Here is a 17,056-nt window from a genome sequence, read left to right on the forward strand (position 1 = left end):
TGATTTGGGACATTGATAGAGGAATTTTATTGCTCTCGCAATTATGTTTTTGCTTTCCAACAAACGTTGTAAAGGGAAAATTGTTTATTAGGTCGAGTGTCTAATATAGAGAGTATATTTCACAGCGGCTTCACTTTATGAATAGGTTGCTGGGTCCTACGCAGGTAAAACAAAGCATTGCGATCGGTTCACCGCGTGGGTTGGCTCGTATTGTGTGAAAGTTGATTCGTGTCTGACACTCCCCTCCATGAAAGGCATAAACAGTACATTCACTTTTCACTGCCTATATAAAGTATCTAAATATCTCACTTTCTAGGTTTCAACTTAATGCCGTGCGCGGGAAAACTAACCGTTAACTACTAGCTGCAATTTATTGTTATCTTTGTAAGCCAATAGAAAATAGAATTCAATATAGAAACGTTTAAATTTACACCCTTCTATGTAGGTTTGAAGGTTAATTCAGCTTTGTTACAAGGAAATACTACTTACCATTGTATAAATAGCGTGTAGATTATATTATCTAGGTCTGTTAGATAAATGAAATCAAAATTCTGCATAAAATGATAAGATATCATCGTCTAGTTCCATGAGTCGTTCTTGTTGCCATGCATTGGTGTAAAACACAAAAAATTCCAGTGCCGTATAAAGTCAAAGAAAACCCTAAGCAAGGAATAAGATAAGAAATGTGGTGAAAATATCGAAGACGAAACCAGGAAAACAAATAATAAACACACGAGATCTGTATGAATAGTGAAATTCTCCTTTCATAAATAGAGACCCAAGCATAAAAGGGTAGTTATAATGACAATTATTAAAGGAGGATCTCACTGTATAAAATGTAAATATATTTGAATCAATAATATGAGTTTTGCCGTTATAGGCGATCAAGTTGAAGCTAGCAAACAATATAATATATTGTTACTAGAAAAAAAGTTGGCGTATTGATTTACACTTTTAACGAGAACGAACCGTTTAAAAGAGCGAAAAGACGCAAGTTTAATACAGATTGTAAGGCACGTTGTTATTAACGACCACGTGTTTTCCTCACGTGGACCTGTGACCGAGTGGCGACGCCAACCCACGTTTGACATATCAATATAACTCCGCTGGAAATTATGTTGCATTGCATGCGATATTTCTATGACGCCGAGTTAGCTTTGTAGCACTTTTTTTGTCTTGTAATTCTGTTGCCTTTTTTACCTTCACTGGACGTAAATCAGGGCGACTTCAAACCCGCTATTGGATTTATGTTACGTCTGATGACTAACGGTGCCTCCAGACTGAGGGTCCCCGTCAGGGTTTCAAACCTCAACGAAAATGACTAACACATATGTTAGTTTTTTTTTTGTTAATTTTTTTGGCCCACTTTTAATATACATTTATTGATGGATGGATATCAAATTTTAACCATAATAAATGTGCGGAAACGATTAATTTTAAATATTTACATCAATCACCATGGAACAGATATATCATTACATCCTCATCTACAAAACCAAGTAATGTTATCAAAATCTTTCTAATGGCCTTTTATTTCCACTCACACAGTCATGCTAGCAAGTTTTAGAAGTCGTGATTCATTGATTGGAAATATGTATTTCTCTTTATTTTGTTACGGAAACAATTATCTTTTCCACAAATCAGGTAATCAATTAAATTATTTTTTTCATATTAATCATATTTTGGATCAGGGTAATCAATGATGTCGTGCAGTTTTGATGTTTCGTGACTACAGAAATAATTTTCTTGAAAACTAATAAATTCTTCGCGGTTCGTCGGTAGTAATGTCCTCAATATTCATTTTTTGATATTATACACCCTGAGGGGATTTAAACCTTTAATATCATTTGTACAAGCTTTTACTTAGTACTTACCTACCATGCGTCTTATTTTTTTTATAGAAGACATAACTTTCATGTCAACAAATAATAGCATGTATAGATATCATTTTGCCTTCATAATGCTAATGACCTAGAAAATTCCAGCATCATGTGGGTGTTTCTAAATATATCCGAACTAAACGTACTAAATTCAATTTGGCGAGTAATCGCATGTAATAGCGATCTTCAAGCGGAAAAAGCTGCCACCGTATGATGGGGGTTGTTATTGAGGTTAGGTGTCTGTCGCATATACACAAATCAGTATATTCTAAATGTGCTGTAGAATTTGATTTATTATACTAGTTTAGAACTTATTGTTAAATATTTTATTTATAAACTTAAAAAAGTATATTTTACAATTTTAAACGTATAGAAATTTTGTATATTTTAATGTTCACCTTCTCAGAGCAAAGCATTTTTGGCCATTAAAGTGTAATAAAATTTGTCGTATACCAGATCTACTTTCTTTTATATAATAGTCGTCTGTCGTTAACATTTCGCGTCCGTGTGGGAGTTTCTGTGCTCAGATTATTTCTCGTTTACGGCTATTATTAGAATGTGACCGAAGGGGCGTCGGGTTCTAATCGAATATTCTTGGGAACTGTTCGGACTTTCTTTAATATAGCAATTGTTACAGATAATATTAAAAATGAAATCTATTACTCTCTTTTCTAATTTGTTTAACAGTAATCCAATTTTGTCGTTGATTTATGTAATGTTATGGGCCAATTTCTTAGTTTCTTAAATTTCTTTATACCGTGACATTGGCCTAATTTATTTGTTTCTAAATTGAATGTCTAATTTAATTATTCAGCTATGTTATAGTGAGAAAAATTTAAATAAACTCTCTTGAAAAACATGCGTGGTAACAGTAGACTCTTTATGATAAGGGGTAAATTGGAATTAAAGGGTTATTGTGACGTTCAGTGTACGATCTAACACTAACGATAGTAAAACTAACTATATATTGTGATCGATCTTTTATAAAACCAAAACGCTACTTCACATATTCAGAAACTCTTACTGGTTTAAAATATTCTAACTATTAAACGTTGCCTCTAAAACATGGCCTCGGCAGTTTTGCTATTGTATTGATAGTGGTTGTGGAAAGTTTGAAATGGTGCAAATACCACGGCGATACGGTACAAATAGTGTGGTCGCTGGTCGGCATACGGCGTATGTCTGGCGGGTGACGCCAACGCCCCCGCCGACGGCGCGTCGTGACGTCGCTAATAGCCAGCTTGCAGGGCTGCCAACTGGATCCTCGTACGTATTTAAAATATTTTGCACAAGAAATAGAAACATATTCATCCCCGTAAAATTGTGCTGCTCCAGATTTTGATAAAATTTTTGACTGCAACCAACATACAAAATGTTGTTTGCAGTCAAATATTTTGTTTTGGTATTGGTTTTTAGTTAACGTAAACTTTACACATAACACCTCTATCTTTAGAAACTGTTGTTCAATACATGGCCATGTTTGAGGTAGAAATGTGAATTTGAACTAATATAATTATGAGATTTATTTACTTCTTCATCCGAGTCAGAAAATTTAAACGTTGGCAACCCTGCAGTACGGGTGCGGGCGCTAGCTAGGCGCAAGGCACCACGCCAGTCTCTGCACGACCGCGGCACGGACAGTGTCGGCCCGTTGAGATGTGAACGTATAACCTCCAATTCTGTCTACGACGACAGCTACTGTTACGTGTGCACGATAGTTTCAGTTACTTTCGACACCCCTACCGGTTCATTAACTTTATTTTGTCTTTCTACGGCTATTGTTGCGTATGCTACGCCGGATACACATGTAAGTGTTTCTGTGTCGTTACTAACCACAGTGTTCCGTATTACTGACACGTTTTGGACAAGCTCTTGAGTGTCGTGCGACCGTGACGAGACTAGATCTTAAAGTGCAAATAAATATATCATATCAGTTCGGTATATTCGACGTCTGGCCCTTGTTATTTGGATATGGTCAAAATACGTGACCAGGTAATTTGCTGTGTTGGATAGTTTTTAATCCACTTGTTATATATATATTAATTTCTGTTTAAATTTTATTATTATTTTATATTAATTATTTTCTAAGTTTTGTTTGTAGTCGTTTTTATTATATCGCTTATAATGTTCAACAGGTATCCATTTGAGTCCTACGATCTCTATATTTGAATAAGTGTTGTCATTCGCGCTTGTGTATGTTAGTGCTTCTGTTATGCTTTGACGCAAAAGGATGACGTATAAAGGAAAATGTATAAATTTCATCAAAATAGATCAAGAGGCAAGAGGTAAACATTACGCGACTCCAGACTGCCTATCAAACAATTCGGTTGTTTTGCCGGGTGGTTGTGTAGGTGGCACATTTAGTTTAATTAATTCGTTCGCCCTCAGTTATTGTGGTAATTACTAGCCAATTTACTTGTAGACTTACGGGAGTGGCCCTGTCGCTTTGTTGGCATGGCCACAAAGGTTTCACATATTAGACAATTATTGCTTTACTAACATTATGCACATTGCACATAGTTTGTTAGCAGTTTTGAGGATCATTATCCAGTTTATATAAAAGCCTAGGAACAACCACCGGTATTGGTGGTATATTACCGCTAAAAAGAATCCATTTATCGTATCTCCTCAGTTTCAAGACACTCTCCTTGATGTGAAGCCAAATCTCGAGGTCCTTGGCGTTGATATATCCAGTGACGTTCAGTTTTGCGCTCATTTGGAGGACAAGGCTAAAATAGCCTCAAAAAAGCTTGGTGTTTTGGCGGCCCATCGCTTGCAATTATACAAGGCGCAGATCCGGCCGCACATGGAATACTGTTCTCACCTCTGGGCGGGAGCACCACAATACCAGCTACTTCCATTTGACCGCATTCAGAACCGAGCAGCCAGAATCATTGGTAATCAACGTCTATGTGACAGACTCGACCCATTGGCTTTGCGGCGTGATATTGCATCTCTGTGCATTTTCTACCGCATATATCACGGGGAGTGTTCTGAGGAATTGTTCGGTTTAATACCTGCTGCTGAGTTTCCCCACCGTACCACCCGCCAGAAACTGAAATACCATCCTGATCATCTGGATGAATGGCGGTCTTCCACAGTGCGGTTTTCTAGAAACTTTTTGCCTCGCACAACCACATTATGGAATCACCTTCCAGCAATGATATTTCCGAACCGATACGATATTGAAACCTTCAAGAAAAGAGCTTATTCCTTTTTAAAAGGCCGACAACGTACTTGCAATTCCCCTGGTGTTGCGGGTGCTCATGGGCGGCGGTAATCACTTACCATCAGGTGAGCCGCATGCTCGTTTGTCCCGTGTTATAAAAGAAATATATATTAAATATATATACTTTATTACTAATATTTATAATGCTATTATGAATATTTGAATATGTGGTACCATTACTATTTACTACTGCAAGGTTAAAGTTATCCAACAAACCTGAACATAAATAACATTTTGACATTGTAATATTTTTCTATTTCTGTTTTGAAACCTCTAATTTTGACATAAAATTTTAAAGCATTCTAATATTGCTTGTAACTATATAGCAAATAACTATGATAGGTGTTTGTTATTAAAATAATTTACATCCTTCGTGTATTTATTTAATCCAAAATCACCCTCTGTCATAAATCCAAATCATATAAATACTAATAAAGATAGACTTGATAATGCGCAAGAATTAAAAAAATTCTTATATCTATTTTAACTAAGCAGACATGTTTTCTATACTTACAGTAACGTAATGAGTAATATTAAATATAGAAAATTCTGCAATATTTCGTGACATTTTAATAGAAAAATATATGAGTTCCGTGTTAGCTTCAATTTATAACTTATTTTCAATGTTGAATATACGTGACTATGCAGTCAACATGTAGGCATTACCTTCAGTTGACGATAATCCCTACATATCGTCAAGTGGGTAGAATTGCATTGTGTTCAGCTAATACTTGATTACAATGTCATCCTTGTTTGTCTCATAGCTAACAGTATTGCGTTAAACGATGGAATAGTGTTAGATTCATGCATATAAGAAACTAGTTAGTTAAAATGCTAAGTTATGCTAAGTTTAATAATAGGCATGAAATTTTACATTAATATCTCTTTCCATGTCTGTACATGCATTAATAACAACAACTAAATAAAATAGGTAAGCAATAAACTATTAATCAATTGTCAATTTTATAAGATGCCTATTTTATAAGATGCATAGTAACCCGAATTTAGGAATAATTCTAGCACCGAGAGATAGTTTAATGTTTGTTAAGCGACTGTGTAGAAACGCATTGAACTGTAAAACAGATTAGAGAGTAACTTATACTTGATTATCCCTAATGATCTAATGACTTAACAATTTAGCGTTTGACTACCATAAGGACCAAATTGCCACCACCTAAATAACAATAATTTGCACCAATAATTTTCTTAACTCTGTCTAATACCCTGTAATATATATAATCTTTCATTCCATAATAAACTATCACCTACTACGTTTGTTCATGCATTAGTGTTCCTTTTGTTATAGCCTGACGACCTCGTAAGTCGTCTGTTACTTACCATTCAATAGGACTAATATTATTACAATACAATTGTATTAGTCCATGTCAATCGTACTCTTGGATGCGTTATCCATACATATCTACGAGAATACGTTTATCGTAGTGGTTCATTTAAATTAACTTACATCGTGATGCTAATGCTACATAGTGAAACGCTAAATGGTACAATTTAATTGACCTTCATAAGTCACCTTTTTGTCGGTCTAACATATTCTATTTACGTAAATGTTTTATACTTATTTCTGTTTACTAAGATGAGAAGTACTGGCCCCAATTACTAATAATATGTCCCTTTATACGCTCTATTTTGGTCCTCATTTATATATCCTGGTGAATTCACAATGGTAGGTAAATGTGCTAGAATATACCTTTAGCTCAAGGGATATGGTTCCATGGTCATAAAAAAAACAATATTATTAACTATTTGATTATCCAGTGTCGTATATATGGTGTACAATTAGAGGCACAAATTGTCTATTGAATTCCAACTATTCTATATGTATATAGCTGCCAAAGCTATTGTTAGATTGTTAGAGCAATAACATCCACGCATACTCTGTTCAGCTACTCTCTAGAGTTTACTAAACTACCGATATAATTTTATATTCATTGAGAAAATGCTACCAACTACTAAAATTCATCACCGCTTATCCCGCTCTTATTAAAATTCGACCATCTGGATAAATGACAGTAAAATGAGATGATAAATGAGACATTTATTATATATATAGTAATTTACTAAACTAATATGGATGAATATTCGAAATAAATGAATAAATGGCAGTCATCAATGGCACCTCCATCAACCACACTATAACCGCAGATACGGTATAGAAACCTTCAATAAAAGATTATATTTCCACCTAGAACGCCGCCAATACACATATCCCATTAGGCGAGACCAGGGCTAGGATAGCCGGGCTGTTAAAAAAAATACATTAAGCTAATTGTTCTTAAATATTGAAACTGTCTCCTGGGTCCAGACATTGTAAATATTAGTTTAAAACGTCTGCATTGTTGCACATATGGGTGGGTAGTCTAGGGTTTATCGACCGTCGCGTCTGGATTCGGGTAAACTGTATCCTTCCCTAACAATACGATATTGGTAACGTACTTCCAAGTCTGGCTGAGGCAACCATTTATCATTTGCCTTTTTATTTTTTCCTTGTAGAAAGTTTGTATTGTATTGGATATTTATTTTTAGTGACTTCTCAGTTTAATTCTTACTACGACCGATTTTGTATCCTATGTAAACAATAGTTTAAAATTTTTAGAAGGTTTCTTCTTTTTGAAGGTCTTTTATGGCAAAAATTCAATTGACAATGTTCTATTAAATAAGTTTATTCATAATCAAGTCTTACAAGTCATATTTATAAATGCAAAAAAAAATATTTATTTTATGGACTATTTGGTATCTTTTGTTCTTGCTCCAATTCAATTGTTATGTATATCAACAATAACGATTAATGTATGTATACATTACATAACATAAATTAATCAAAAGATTTTTTATAATTAGTATTTGTTCGTAGTAAAGGGCGTTTTGTTTTTGGTAAGTATGTAATTGAAGAATGAGGTAGGAAGGGTTCATTTGAATGCATTATTTGCAGATAAAAGTACTATCTGCAATTAACAAGTGATAATTATAGATTCCAAGATGATGTCACCCTGTAATTATTTTAGTGTTGGGGGACTAAAAATGGACATACTGAGCATTTATATCTAATTGGGTCAGAACATTTCCTAAAAATTAGGTAGATAAAAATAGTTTAATGTAAATACAGTTTTATTAAATTCCATTAATTGCAAATATTGTATGTGACATAGAATTATGAACTTTCTGTAAGAAAGCAATGAATTGAACATTTTGCTATGCATTATGTGTCTGACATCTTAACCTTGCTCAACACGTTTAAGATTTATGTTTGTTTACAATCTATTAACACAAGTTTGTTGACTTTAAAATAGACGTTACTGTATATTTAGCACATATAATGCATTGGCATTATAATACTAATTGCGATACATAATATACGAATATAACACTTATGTAGCTACAGATTTATTAAGAACCTATTTATGAAAAGTGGTCACATTTATTTTTATATCTTGTCTGTATTTCTGTCTTGAATAAATTGAATGGGCAATTAACATGCACATTAGTCCATTATATTGGATTATTACTAATACAGCTTTGGCTATTGATATAGTTTAAACTCGCATCACACAAACATAATTATTTTGGTTCAAGGAAAATATAAATGACCGAGTCTGTGTTTTCCTGATTTTCGATGATCCATTTTCCTTTTGGCCTCATCCCAAATGATGCATCTCTGGAACAAATTTGGACAATGAAAATGTATATACAGTTAATGCTTTAATAGTATTAGTGCTTACTTTGATATGAAATGAAAAAGTTAGTAATTATATTTCTATCAAAAATCAAATAAACATTGCCTTATCGCATTTTTGTATAATTAAACTTATCGGCTAGATGAAAAAGCATAGTAGCGTACTTTGGACTATAACCAACGACACTTGCGGATTTAACCAAGTTTTTTAGAATGACAGGAAAATTAACGCGAAGAAGGGTATTTATGAACAAGAATGGCTCGAGTGATGTGGCGATTTCAAATGTAAACATGTTTCGTCGTATTAATCCCACGCCGCCATTTTTCTTGCCAAAATCTGTTGCGCCGTCTTCCTGAGCTGACAATGAGTCGCAGTCGTCTCACTCGTGTCCGTGTACAAATATTATTTTTCGTACACTTGAATACGCGTGAAATTAAAAAGAAACATGCTTATGGCGGATGATCTTTGCATGTTCCTAATCATAGAACTATATACAGTTGTACCGCAACTGTTGCATAAGTGTCAAGATCCCCAATTCTTTAGAGATATGTTAATTAGTGCCTAATGAAGACAAGTAAGTTATTATCTGGACTGTTTATCATTCAACATATTCGACCGTTATTTGGACGTCATTATACTCGGAAGGCTATCAAGATATCGCATATTGCTTATCCGCAAATATTTATTCTGTTTTATCACCGGAGATATACTTAACTAACAATCGCACCTTTAATCATCGCTATTCGTTTTCCTCTTTAAATATTTTAATAGGAATTGCGATGATTTTTTCTTGAACTTCGTATAACTAAATGTAAAGAAACTTTTTATATTTGTAGATGCCGCTAGCTAGTTCATCTAATGCATAGAAATGCCTGAATCCTTTATTTTTTCTATTGAAATAAGTCTCTGAAGTTCGACCTGTCAGTTTCTGTTACATATTTCTCGTCTGTTTTTCAAACTATACTAATGACATTGGCCGCAGCTGGCCTTTACGGCTTCACCGAATGAATATGGGGGCGGCTGCAGAGGGCACTGCGCTACCGCTAGGGGTTCGAACATAGGCGTATGGTAAGAATGGGACAAGGGATTGAACGGAGGGGTTTTGCGCCGCTACCTGGTGTCGTATGTACCAAATATAAAAATGGTAGACGACAATTATAGTAGCTTAATTATGGTAGCCTTGTCTAGTGATTTCTTTGTACTTTATTCAATGTTTATTTTCTTTTGTTGCAGCTGGAGATCTCTTCTGTGGCGACATTGATGGAGTTCCGCTTGGACAGCGCGGAGTACTGCCAGGCTCAACACAAATAAACTAGAGGGCGTTACGTGCGAGAGGGGGCAAAAGCGTGCCACCGCTGGACTCATGCTGCCGGGAGCGCGCGCTGAAACTACGCACCCTGCGCACTATTCGACGTACACCCACCCACAGGTAAATGGCCATAACTAACAAATAAATAACTAACTATACCTGCATAATTCACTAACTCAAAAACAACAAATTATCAAAAATAGACTTTAAAGCATCAAAGTTGATTTCCAAATTGCAATTTCTAAGCTAATGCAGTTTAATATGTGTGCAATGCGCAATATAATAAAACAGTAAACAAAAAATCACCCTTATTGTTCAATAGTTTTGGTATAGGTATTTGACTGTTTATTTATGCGCTTGTACACGCTAATAATTGTATTGTAGCAAACTTGTATAGATTTCGTATTTATGACATTCCATTCGTTTGAATAAACAAAGGTAACCCATTGTTTCTAGAAGTTACGAGCACAACTAGTAGTTTACAGGCAATATTTTTGCAGCTGCTATTAATATTGTAAAACTAAGAGCCTTGGATGTTCCTTACTCAATACATATACAACCTCATTGTTGAATGATTTACTACAGCATTCAGCTAGTTTTATTACAATTTTTGGCACAATTATTCAGTGTAAACTGCAAAAGTGGAACAAATACAACAGTATCCACATTGTACTCACGCCAATGGACAAATGCGAGACTACACTCATCCACTTTATCATACTGTCTGATATCGTTCTTCTGATTGTTCCATCTGCATGGATTTTATTCAGTTATTTGTAATATTTTACTGTTGGTAATTACGGATGTGAACATATGAGAACTGGAGGATGAAGCATGTAGGTTCTATACATTTTGCCGTAGTATAATTCGGTCCTATACATTCCCTCTCTTCTGTCCACTATAAAGAGAACTAGAAGGGGCTTAAGTTGGCATCAAAATAAGCACAGAATGTCTATTAAATATATAGATTTTTACTACATTATAATTCTCGTTTGAAACATAATTTCAAATTGAAACGTTCAATAAAACCTATTTTTATATGGAGTAATTTTCTTTCCAACCAGTCATTTATATATATATTGATCGATTGGACCGATTAGTGATATCAGGAACTGAGAAGAGTAAAAATTTTTATATTGAAGTATTGTCATCGAGGAGGGTACAGACGGATAAAGATTTAAATTTGCATGTAGATTGAAGTAGCTGCGCGTTTGGTTTGTCTCCATTCCATTTATACTTATCTACAACAGTGGGGTTGTTTCCATGCTGTAAATCCTTTGATTGAAGTAGTTATCAAACGGCGCCAAACTATCGGGTGTTATCTATTCTTCACCAAGACAAGAGTGTGGTGATAGCAAGCGATACTGATACGATTCCTTATAATATTACATCATAAGTAGACACACATATTCCAAGATTGCGTACATGGTAGGTATATTAAGCCAAAGTCAGGTAGAATACTAATAGAACTGAACCACTTTCACCAATAAAAAATGAACTTCCGAAAATGAATTAAGCTATTTTCATACTAAATTGATAATGTGTCGCTGCAATTTGTATAATGGTTTGAACAATTATTATCAAATTCCCCACTTTACTTCTTCGGGATTTTATTTCAGTTACATGAACATTTATACTGTCTTAGGGCTTTGAATATCCATTACGATTAATCCTCTACAGTCCATAACGATGGCGTAGTGTTTACTAGTCGTGTTATCGGTCGGCCAATAAAGTGCATGTCAACACCGAGTCGCTAACAAGTGATGCGATGCTAGATTGGCTCAGGACCAACAGTTGGATATTCGCACGACCAGTACGAATGCACCGCCCGCCCCCAAGTTCGAAATAATCAAAACATCTCTTTGAAATCTCTACTCTATATTTAGCGCCTATTTTTTTATTCCACTTCAGTCGATGCCGTGACTTTGACGCAATTGCGTTTTTTTACAATGATAACGTTAACAAACAGTGCCGTTTCTACAGACTATATACTAAGATTAATACATGTTACGTTATTGTTTCAGTTACCTTAAATTTGGAACCCACTGTTAATTGGAGCATATCATACTGTAACCGAAGTACGAGTGAGACCTACAAACTTATGTTAAACGCTTAATTTCATTCCCAATTCTGTACTTTTGTTTGGCCGTTTTCGAATGTGCTCAAGTGGTTGAAGGCGTTATCAATGCGGGTGGCTCCCATTATATAATTGGACCCTTTCTAAACCAAACTAAGGAAACTGCCGTGTGTTGTGTGGAAATAGAGTGACAGTTTGCCTGTTAGACTCTGACGGACCGTGACACCTTTCTCTGACGCGTGTGAAGTGTTGTAACACCTTGTGCTACGCCGTTTTCGAGACGCCGCCAATTGTCGATACTTGGAGGGAAGAGTACGAGGTCATCATGAAGCAAAAAGACATCAGACCTGCGCCGTCGCTCATTGAGTACAAGAGCATGCGCTTCTTGATCACCGATCGCCCTTCGGACGTCACCATTCAGACCTATCTCCAGGTAATGAATCTTGTACTAATTGAGGTCGTTTTAAATTTTTAAGACAATAATCACGATTCTTAGACTGTGTTTGTTAATCTACACGTAATACACTAATCTAAAGACGCAAAGTACTTATAATACTAATTACTTATAATTACAAAGTACTTATAATTATTAATACGTACACGTACGGGCTGGTCTGCCCAAGAAAGTAAAGTTAATTTAGAAATCATTTTTGTCTTTATCTGACAACCAACTAGACTACTGAACCCATTAAGAATAAAATAAAGACATGTTTTGATAATCATAGACACAATTAAATTTCAAAAGTAGTGTATGTGATTTTAGTTAGTTTCCCTAGTTGCGTAATATAAAGTCCTGCATCGAACGAGAAATACCATGTATTTTCTGGAACAAATATAGTAAGCCGTAGGGCTTACGCCGTCTCTAGACATAGATTCGGCAACTATTTGGGCTACAATAAATTAATTGTAAGACAGACAGCGTGTGTTATGGATCCGTCGTCGGAATAGCCAAAGTTTACTTATTGCTTGCAATGTGCTGTTGATTACATTTAGAACAGTGACTACCGTAGACTTTGTACTGAATTGTCGGCATGGGAACCTGAGTATTTCTGCTATTAAGAATGTTGTTTTGTGAGGCATTACGTTTAAGATATAAGTAGTAGAAAAGTTATAGGATACGGAGCCATGACATCTTAGTCCTCTGGAATGATGGAAACGGCTGTCATCACATGGTTACGTGATGACTGTGATAATATTCAGGTTCATCACGGTAAACTGTTTGCGCTAACACTATATGCTGTAGGGCACTAGTGGGGAATGGGAGAAGAATAAGCAAGAGATGATTGAGTTGGATCACGATGGTTTGATGAAGCGACCGCGTGGATGTCGACCAGACGTGATACATTATTCTCTATTTAATTCTCCCCCTTTCTAATCGTCATTTCGTAATCATAGTACAAGCTCCTTAGTTTGGGACCAGCTGTTACTATGTGAACTCGTCTTGGTTATTATGACGGCTTTGGTGGTCTAGCGGTTTACTTCGCAAGGTCGCGAGTTCGATTCCTCGCACGATGCAAACATTTGTATTCATGAATACGATTGTTTGTATTGTCTGGGTGTATTCTATATAGGTATATTATATTATATATGAATTTACAATGAAAATGTATTTAAGTATCCTATCAGTTGTCTATTATCCATAACACAAATTTTGCTTAGTTCTTTTAACAGATGTTAATGGACTGGTGCTTGCACTTACGGTTTACGCTGAAGGGGCACCAATGGAAGATGATAAGATGAACATAAGGTCAGGTCAGATACTCCTGGTGAATTTATCACGATGGTTTCCAGAGGCAACTGCGTGGAGTCATCAGTCACATTACTAACTATCCCCTCTCCCCCCAGCTCTGCTTAGTTTTCGCTGTGCGAAATGTTCTAGGTTAATATCGTCTTTAATAATTTTTGTGTGGCTGTTACAGGAACTGAAGAAGCATAATGTATGCATAGTAGTGCGTGTGTGCGAGCCCAGCTACGACACCGCACCTCTGAAGGCGGAGGGGATAGAAGTTCGCGATCTCGCGTACGATGATGGCACTTTCCCACCTGTCAATGTCGTCGATGACTGGTTCGAGATACTGCGCGAAAAGTTCGTATACTTATTCCATTATTTTAGCGACCCGTCCCGACTTCGCACGGATGCAGTACAAATCATTGAGTTTCTCGGCTTGTTCTATACACATACATTACACATGTATAATAGATACAAGCCTTCCTTTTGAATGACTATATATATTTCTTAAAACTGAGTTATATTTCAAAGTTGTAAATCAAAATGAGTTGCATTATTAAATTATAAAAGGTATCAGCGAACAGACAGCGGTAACGATTTGTTTTGTATGTAAAGATTGTTAATGTAAAGATAATTCAAAATATTTGCAAAAAGGGGCACAATCTTGACAATATTAAACAAGAACTAATTTTATAATAAACATTATTTTAAATACAGATATTGTTGTAATACTGAATGTTTTTATTTATTATGTTTGTTGTTATTCTAATGTATTTTATAGATTTTGTTGTGATACTTATTTGCAGAGCTCAAAATAAACCAGAAGCAGCAGTCGCTGTTCACTGTGTGGCGGGCTTGGGGCGCGCACCAGTCATGGTGGCCATCGCACTCATAGAACTCGGGATGAAGTATGAAGAAGCCGTCGAAACTATTAGGGAGTAAGTTTCTTTTCCTATAAACATTTTTTATAAATGGTTAAACAACTAATGGGAAGTGGTCACAATCGACTAGATATATTACAGGACCACGGATTGTTGTGTGACGTTGAAATTTGAAGTAAAAATAAGATTTTAGCACGAGGACCGATATAGGTTTCCTTTTTTCTAAATAAAAGCAGTCGAAGACGTATTTAATTTATGTGTGTATATTTGTTGCTTCATCCAATTTCAGTCTCATGCATACTTAAATGTCGGCCTCGCAAGATGTTTTTACATTGTATAAATATTATTTTTTTGATAAATATGGTATTTAAATGACTAATATTGAAGTTGGAATTATTTCTTGTATAAATATGTACAGGATATCGCGAAAGCCAACAGAAATGTTTACATACAAAAGGAAGTGGATGACTGATATATATTATTAAACATAATTGTTATCATTATTAATAATAGTGTTTATTTATAACATGCGATGCCGAGAGCGGCTTCGTGTCCTCGATTTTATTACTGTATATATATGTAAATATAACATATATAATCGGTACTGGAAAGCCACCGTTTTGAGATATGGCTTCTGAAAATTATATTAAAATATTACAGGGTTAAAATGCACTAGGTTTTTATATCTTTAATATCGTAGGTGAACAGCTACTATGGAAACAGAGCCCAATACACCAATGAAAGAGAAGAAAAACGCTAAATACCTTGCCAGTTCTATTAATGGATATAAAAGCTATAGCGTACCCGCCTGCACTTATGGTATAAGTTGGTTGGGCATCAGTTAGCCCGTCATGACGTGGTCAACCTGATATTGCTACCAATAGGGATGTCCTAGAAACTCCTGTCTATTCCAACTTGGTTATGATAGGTTACCATTTTTGTCTAAGACATGTGCTCAGCATGGCATGGGCGACCGTCGACTGAACATCATTAGATTTTTAGAATCTCTATTAAACTATATCAACTTTATCATTGATGTCATGCAGCATACTAACAATGTGTTTATTTCCAGTCAGCGACGTGGGGCTATTAATGCGAAGCAGCTCTCTTATCTGGAAAAGTATCGACCAAAATCGCGTCTTAAGAAGAATGGCAACAAGAACAACTGCTGCGTGCAGTAGGTAGTAGGCTCGGGTCGCCGACGCCCACCTAGCCGCGTCTGTAGGAAACCGTCCTGCGCCCGTAACAGCGAATCTAACTCTGCTTTCACACACACACTTAGACAAGGGAGCATAGACAAAAATAAAATTAGTTCTTAACATAGATGTCGCCTGTTTTTGACGACCATTTTATTTTATTATCATTATCTTTTGAGGGGGAGTTGTAACCGAATTCTGCCTTAAAATTTGCACGTGGAAAATTACACACATTCCTACTTAGTTACCCGCGAACTGACAGAGAATTTGGTTATGATCTCAGTACCTCTATTTTATGTCTTTGACATGTTTATCTTGAATTTTCTATGAAATATAATTGAGAGCCTTATTGTAAGCTAATGTTTGTATGGTCAAGTAAATGTGTAACCCGCGCCTTGTGCTCTACTGTGTATTAGTGGAATATGTTAAATAGAAGCAAACCACGATTTGTGTTCATAGTTGAAACAGTTACTCGGGTATTAAATTTATATATTTAATATCATAATAAATTACAATATCCATAATAAAAATGCAGTCAATGTGTGCTCTTCGATAATATTTTTTTGTGTGATTAAGTCATGATAATTTTCTATTACATATTATTTCCTTCGTAGCTACATTTATTTTTTTAATAAATTGAGACATAATATGATTTTTACTCTGAAATATGTTAAGTATATAATGTTGTAAAAATGCTTTTGTAAAAGATGTTGTGAGAAAATAGACACAATTAATGCAATTAACGAAATAAAATAGTATTCCAGAATAATTCAAACTTTGACGATACGGTTCAAGATATTCTGATAACAAGATTACCATACTTGAAACTTGACATCGTTGATGAAATAACTCTTTGATATTATTTTTCTATTTCTAATTTTATGAAATATTTAATGAAAAATATATGATCGTGTAATTACGGAACAGTCACATTCATGAATAAAAATATTTATAATCAACAGATCTTTCATTTTATTCCTTGGCTTTTGATGCTTAAATGGGAAAAATATACATCATAGGACTCACCTGGTGCCATTATAAATAATTTTGACTTCATAGATTC

At 35.1% G+C, this 17,056-nt stretch overlaps 1 protein-coding gene across 3 annotated transcripts in view; it reads left to right on the forward strand.

Annotated features, from left to right (window-relative positions):
* LOC131846046 (PRL-1 phosphatase) overlaps nucleotides 1-16,952 on the forward strand; it is a 36,643-nt gene extending 19,691 nt beyond the window's left edge. Inside the window, exons 1-6 of one of the 3 annotated variants that reach the window (XM_059195260.1) lie at nucleotides 3,493-3,687; nucleotides 10,035-10,230; nucleotides 12,135-12,620; nucleotides 14,107-14,273; nucleotides 14,723-14,854; nucleotides 15,870-16,952. In XM_059195260.1, the coding sequence (XP_059051243.1) occupies nucleotides 12,513-12,620; nucleotides 14,107-14,273; nucleotides 14,723-14,854; nucleotides 15,870-15,978 (516 nt within the window). In that variant the 5' untranslated portion in view covers nucleotides 3,493-3,687; nucleotides 10,035-10,230; nucleotides 12,135-12,512 and the 3' untranslated portion in view covers nucleotides 15,979-16,952. The other 2 variants (XM_059195261.1, XM_059195258.1) reach the window with 2 other exon arrangements.
* The last annotated feature ends 104 nt before the right edge of the window (nucleotides 16,953-17,056 follow it).

This window comes from Achroia grisella, unplaced genomic scaffold, assembly GCF_030625045.1.
Source record: "Achroia grisella isolate CSIRO2021 unplaced genomic scaffold, CSIRO_AGI_Agris_v1 utg487, whole genome shotgun sequence".
Classification (NCBI taxonomy): domain Eukaryota; kingdom Metazoa; phylum Arthropoda; class Insecta; order Lepidoptera; family Pyralidae; genus Achroia; species Achroia grisella.